Source organism: Monopterus albus, unplaced genomic scaffold (genome assembly GCF_001952655.1).
Source record: "Monopterus albus unplaced genomic scaffold, M_albus_1.0 scaffold59.1, whole genome shotgun sequence".
Lineage (NCBI taxonomy): Eukaryota > Metazoa > Chordata > Actinopteri > Synbranchiformes > Synbranchidae > Monopterus > Monopterus albus.
This window is the reverse complement of record NW_018127939.1, coordinates 1,301,370-1,307,758: the sequence shown is the minus strand read 5'-3', so window position 1 is coordinate 1,307,758 and position 6,389 is coordinate 1,301,370. Positions and strand designations below refer to the sequence as shown.

The following is a 6,389-nucleotide window of genomic DNA, read 5'->3' as shown; positions in this document are numbered from 1 at the left end:
GTTGGTGCCTTCTTTAATTTTCTCAATCAGGCCTCCATTCCTTTATGATGACAGGCCAGCTATCAGTGCCGTGAAAACCTGTGTCAGGAAAATGGGAACAGTGTGTCTATTGATCACAGTGAAACATCATCCCATATAGACAGAAAGCAGGTACCCTTAAGGGACGACCTTTAAATGCGCTGTAGGTGCTGTCAGCGGTCAAAAGTATGGCAGGGGTACACTTGGTGGCTGTAACTGTGAAAGATGTGCTTGATTTTGTCAGCGGCTGCAAATCCCTCACATGGATTAGGATGTTGGTATCATGTGACAGGATTTGGATCAGTGTCACTTTAATTTTGACTTTGCAAAACTTGGTTGTTGGATGTTTAATTCTTTTTCCACTATTTTTGTATTTCTTTCATTCTGCTGTCCCAGTTTTCTGAACATCCCGTTTTTCTTCCTCCCCAGGCATTCAGCCAGGCCTATACCAACCAACGTAAGGTGGCAGAGGATGGGGAGACCAATGAGGAGACGCTGCTGCAGGAGTCGGCCTGTAAGGAGGCCTACTATACGGGCCGTCTGTTGGAGCTGCAGACGGAGATGACTCTAAGCCGTTCTGTAGCGTCCAACGCCCAGGCGGAGGGTGAGAGGCTCAGCGCACTTGTGCAGGAGCTACAAGAGGTGAGTTTGTCATCACATACAGGCTGCAGACACGTGATTTAATTCTTCAGATACATAAAGGAAAACACAGGAACTCAGTATATGTGACAAAACAGCAGTGCAGTAGCTAGAGCTCATGCAGTTGGAAGTGCACTGATTTTAGTAGTAATATAAAATTTTCTCATATTTTCATGCTTTTTTGTTTGCATGCTTTTTGTTGTTTTTTTTCATCACAGTTTTTCTTTCAGTTGTTAACACAATAAAATGACACACTTGGCACAATTAACAAAACCGACACTCACGGAGCAAAAATCAGCTCAACTCTCCAAAACTCCAAACACATTTTCTGCTTTGCGCTCATGCTGCAGTTTAACGTAATACTTTTTGCAGAACACTTTTGTTTTTGTTTTTTTCATCACAGTTTTTCTTTCAGTTGTTAACACAATAAAATGACACACTTGGCACAATTAACAAAACCGACACTCACGGAGCGGTATAAATAATAATACAGTAGTATGCATTACATTAACTTGCAGTTGATGAGTGTGTTTTATCAAGGGCACGGGGTCACAGTCACAGGCAGAAAGAGGTCAAACCCCACAGTATGTGCGAGCATGTGTTAATGCGGGCATACGTGTCTGTAGTCACTGTGTCAGGCAGTGCAAGAGTTCGAGCCAGGGTCAGACACCGTGGCCACGGCGTCATTGTTGAGGGCAAATCTGGTGCTAAGCTGGGGAATAAGTGAAATACCCTGAGCTCGGCACATGTGTAGGGACAGAGCAAGTGTGGGCTCCAGCACTACACCCATGGGACACACTCTCATTCACGATATCCATTAGGGGCTGTTGTCAGGTTGAAATGTTGCTCTGTGGACTGGCTTGTCTGAAATGTGAACTATCAATGTGAATGTAAAACACAGGAGGTCCATTAGTCAAGATATTCTACGTTATGGAGCATAATGAACCAGATCAGTCTCGATTATGAAGCTAATTACCTGATAAGTCTAATCAGTGTATTCGTGATGAGTTGTTATTCTTCCCCTGCACACTGATGTCTCCCATTGACATTTTACCTGCCTGTGTCTCTGTCAGTGCACAGGTGGCTAAATGATGAAGGATGTGCAGTCTTTCTGGCTGACTCATTGTGTTCAACATAATCAAATGTTTTTGTGTTTTTGACTAAATAATCCTTTCTCTTCATTGTACCCATCTGTCACTGCTGCTCTTGTTTTTGACTGCCCCTCTTTTGTCTGCTCCAGAGCAATGAAATGCTGGAGCTACAGAGGAGCAGGATGAGGGAGGAGATCAAGGAGTACAAGTTCAGAGAGACCAGGCTGCTTCAGGATTACACGGAGCTGGAGGAGGAGAACATTACACTGCAGAAACTGGTCTCGACGCTCAAGCAGAGTCAGGTCAATATGAAGACCATCAGCATCTTAGTCATATATCACACATATTCTCAGCTATAACAAAACAGCAGCAAATTCTACCCTGTACAGATACCGACCCCTGTATTGGCTGAGATGAATGACTCACACTTCTTTTCCCAGTTTCACTTCCCATCAAACAGTTCTCTCATCTAGCTGCTCATCACCATTTAGTTACCGTAAGGGGTCCAGTTATAGAGTCATACGCTGTCTGTTTTGTAAAGTAAATGTGAATGCCTTTACTTGCCATGTAATCAAATCCAAATCATAGAGATGTTTGACCACAACATCCAGCCCAATTTTAAATGAAATATTGCAGTAGTGTGGTTTTAGTCCTTTTTTATTCACCCGTTCCTTTTGTTTCCTATATTTTAACCTGGAACTTGGCCACCCATTAATTACCAAACAGGATTCTTATGTTTGAAATCTAATTAAATTGAATCATTTCTCTGTCTTTCTTTTCCTGGTTCCACCTGTGCTCTCCCCAGGTGGAGTATGAAGGACTAAAACATGAGATTAAGGTCCTGGAAGAGGAGACCGTTCTTCTCAACAGCCAGCTTGAAGATGCATTACGCTTAAAGGAAATCTCAGAGGGTCAGTTAGAGGAGGCCCTGGATGCCCTCAAGGGTGAGCGTGAGCAGAAGAACAATCTAAGAAAGGAACTGGCCCATCATATCAGCCTGAGCGACAGTGTCTATGGAGCAGGGGCCCACCTGGCTCTCACTGTCACTGGCGTTGAGGGCCTCAAGTTCGCTGAGGAAACGAATGGCACAAACGGCACCAACGGCAGCAGCATCCCCGCTGCTAATGGCAACAATGAGGACAGCAACCGGCGCACCAGTCACCTCCACACTGGCACAGGGTTAGCTAAGATGAATGGGGACTACCGCCCAGGCTGGAAAGGAGAAGGCCTGCACCCCGTGCCAGACCTGTTCAGTGAGCTCAACCTGTCAGAGATGCAGAAGCTCAAGCAGCAGCTGCTGCAGGTAGGTCAGAGGAAACAGGAACTCAAATTACACATAACTTGAATAAAATTACAAGTGGACAACTTGCATTCAGGAAAAGACCATGTATTATTTGTTCAGAGCCTCTGGTTCATTCTCCAGGATAGTTGTGTGACTGTAATGTCACACTGCTGTTTGTTGAGTTACTCTGGTTAGATTTCAGTCACTTCTAAGCTGCTGCTGACTCTCTAAGACAGTTTTAAAGTTCCAAGGTGTGAGAAACAAAAAGTACAGCTAAGCTACAGCATAGCACGGAGTCCAATAGTAGTGGTGCATTCATGTGTGCCGTGGGAGACCCTGTCAGGGTGATTAATGAAACACAAACTGACTACTTCTGCTTTAGAGACAAGGAGACCAAAAGAGAGTCTCTAACAAGGAAGGAAGGTTTCATACAAGTCTTTGTCCCCTGTACCCTTACATTTATAGCACAATTAGTTCTAACCTTTTACTGTGATAAGCTGTCCATATAAATATAGAGCTCATATAACGCAGTCGAATAGACTTTGTTACACTCACTTAGGCACTTAATGTTTAAAGTGTAATACACACAAGAAATACATGTACATACAGAACAGTTTGTTAAATGACCAAGAAATAATAGATGGATCAAATGAATGCTAAATTCTAATTACGATGTACATACAGAACAGTTTGTTAAATGGCCAAGAAATAATAGATAGATCAAATGAATGCTAAAATCTAATTACATTTTTACTGTACATTCTCCCTGAGCCCCACTGAGAAAAAGAAAATTAGATTAGTGCTGCTGTATTAGCACTGCACCTTGTTTTGTTTTTTTACATTTAATTACTCCCTAATCAGTTTTTTCTTTCAAGCTGATCATTCTGGGAAATATGTAAATACTAATTCATTAGCTTTTTTCATGGGACCAATTCAGAGTTGGACCAATAAAGTTGTTAGTACTGGGAGAGCACAGAGAGCTTTGATGGGATGATGATGATGATCAAGAAGCAACAACACTTGAGACAAAAAAGCTGCACCACATGTTATTACACACCTTTGTACCATCAGAAATGTCATGAAATTGGCATATTATTAGTTTATTTGTTTAATTTTGTTTATTGTTTACATGGATTTGTTTATTTGCTGCTTAATAATTGTGGCTGCATTCTAATTATTATAGCTTTTATCAGTAGCCTGCTGTTTTTGTCTTTATTTTATTATTGGGGAATGCTGTACGTTTGTAGGTTCATTTATATTAACACATGAATGCCGCTCACTGAGGACTATGACTGTATGATATAACATATAAATGATGTAATTATATGTTGCCGATAGAAGATATTTGTGCAGTGTTGCATTTTTTACCTTCACTGTCTCAGGTCTCATGTGGTTGTGTATCCTCCTGTTGTGCAGGTGGAGCATGAAAAGGCAGTGCTACTCATGAACCTGCAGGAGTCACAGACCCAACTGCAGCACACACAGGGCGTCCTGACTGAGCAAAATGAGCGTGTCCATCGCCTCACTGAGCATGTCAATGCCCTGAAGGGTCTCAACGGAGACAAAGAGCTTAATGACCTGCAGGAGAGTGAGAAGCCTGATGATGGTTCTGTAACACCACCAGCTAATGGTCACCATGATACTGATGTCCATGGGATTGAGATCCTGGAGTGTAAGTACAAGGTGGCAGTGACGGAGGTGATTGACCTGAAAGCAGAGCTCAAGGCCCTGAAGGAGAAGTATAACCAGGCTGTGGAGGGGCAGGGAGACAGCCACAGTGACGACAAGGTCCAGGCACTGAGTGAACAGGTTTGTCATTGTTACATATAGTGAAGACCTGTGTTTTTATTGCTGTGTCATTTGTAACTGACTCTTGTTTCGGTTTTGCACCCTTTAACATTCCCGACTGCTTTCATCCAAGCAGGTAACTCACCTGGAGTGCAGTTGTCGTGAGAGCAGGGAGAGGGTGGTGAGCCTGGAGGCCGAGCTTCGGGCAGCCACAAGCACAGCCACGGAGAGCCAGGGCCTGCTGAATGTAGCACAGGATGAGCTGGTAACCTTCAGTGAGGAACTGGCACAGCTGTACCACCACGTCTGCCTGTGCAACAATGAGACACCTAATCGCGTCATGCTGGACTATTACCGACAGAGCCGCATCACACGCAGTGGTAGCCTGAAAGGTTCAGAAGACCCCCGGGCTCTACTTTCACCTCGCTTAGCGCGTCGCCTTGCTGCAGCTTGTTCCTCTGAGTCCCCACGCAGTCCCATGGACTCCCCAATCAAAGATGCCCATCAAAATGACACAGCAGCAAACACGGTGGACTCTCCGTCCTGCCATAGCAGCCCCACCCACTACTCCACAGGCTCCCCAGTTATCAGTATCTCTCCTTGCCCATCTCTGGTGCCCTCAGAGGCAGGCGGGGACCTGCGGAAGGAGCCCATGAATATCTACAACCTGAACGCCATCATCAGAGACCAGATCAAACATCTCCAAAAGGCTGTTGACCGCTCACTGCAGCTGTCCAGGCAGAGAGCTGCAGCCAGAGAGCTGGCTCCTATGCTTGACAAGGACAAGGAGTCATGTATGGAGGAGATACTCAAGCTCAAATCCCTGCTCAGTACCAAGAGAGAGCAGATAGCCACACTGAGGCTGGTGCTCAAGGCCAATAAACAGGTGACGATGGTTTTATCTTTGCCCCTAATACGTCATAAAAAAGTCATAACATGTTATTTCCATGGAAAATGAAGGCTTCAATTAAAATTGTTATTTCCATGGAAAATGAAGGCTTCGATTAAAATTGCTCGGTTTAATCGTTGGTTGGTCAGTTTTGCATGACGTCAGAATTGAACAGTACATATCAAACTGCAAGTGATTTGGCTCAGAGAATTGGTGACCTTGATGAGCTGGAGTTGAGTAACTATGGACACACTGAGTACCACTCTTTAGACCTGGAAAATGGCATTGATCCTGAAATTTTTTTTTTTTACAAACATTAGAAGTAATTGCCAGTATTATTCTGAGGATCAGTTTAATAACAAAATTAACACTAATAACAAGATATCAATGATTCATTTTAACAGTAGAAGTTTATATGCTAATTTTAGTAGTATAAAACACTACCTAATGAATTTGACACAAAGATTTAATGTAGTAGCAATAACTGAAACTTGGATCAAGGATGTAAGGGGCATTGACTTTGACCTTGACGGTTATGAAATGGTTTATATAAATAGAGAAGTTAGGATAGGTGGTGGAGTGGCACTGTTTGTTGATAAAAATATTAGTTATGAAATAATAGATAGTTTGTCAATAGTGGTAGATAATTTATTGGATTGTGTTACAATAGAAATATTAATGG

General features: G+C 43.2%; 1 protein-coding gene across 6 annotated transcripts in view; it reads left to right on the top strand.

Annotated features, from left to right (window-relative positions):
• The window catches only part of bicd1a (bicaudal D homolog 1a), a 27,017-nt gene that overhangs the window by 12,115 nt on the left and 8,513 nt on the right, over positions 1 to 6,389 (top strand). For 4 of the 6 annotated variants that reach the window (XM_020603009.1, XM_020603013.1, XM_020603010.1 and 1 more), the window contains 5 exons: positions 448 to 660; positions 1,898 to 2,050; positions 2,554 to 3,051; positions 4,447 to 4,839; positions 4,952 to 5,704. In XM_020603009.1, coding sequence (XP_020458665.1) covers positions 448 to 660; positions 1,898 to 2,050; positions 2,554 to 3,051; positions 4,447 to 4,839; positions 4,952 to 5,704 — 2,010 coding nt within the window. The remainder of the gene's footprint in view (positions 1 to 447; positions 661 to 1,897; positions 2,051 to 2,553; positions 3,052 to 4,446; positions 4,840 to 4,951; positions 5,705 to 6,389) is intronic. The other 2 variants (XM_020603011.1, XM_020603008.1) reach the window with 1 other exon arrangement.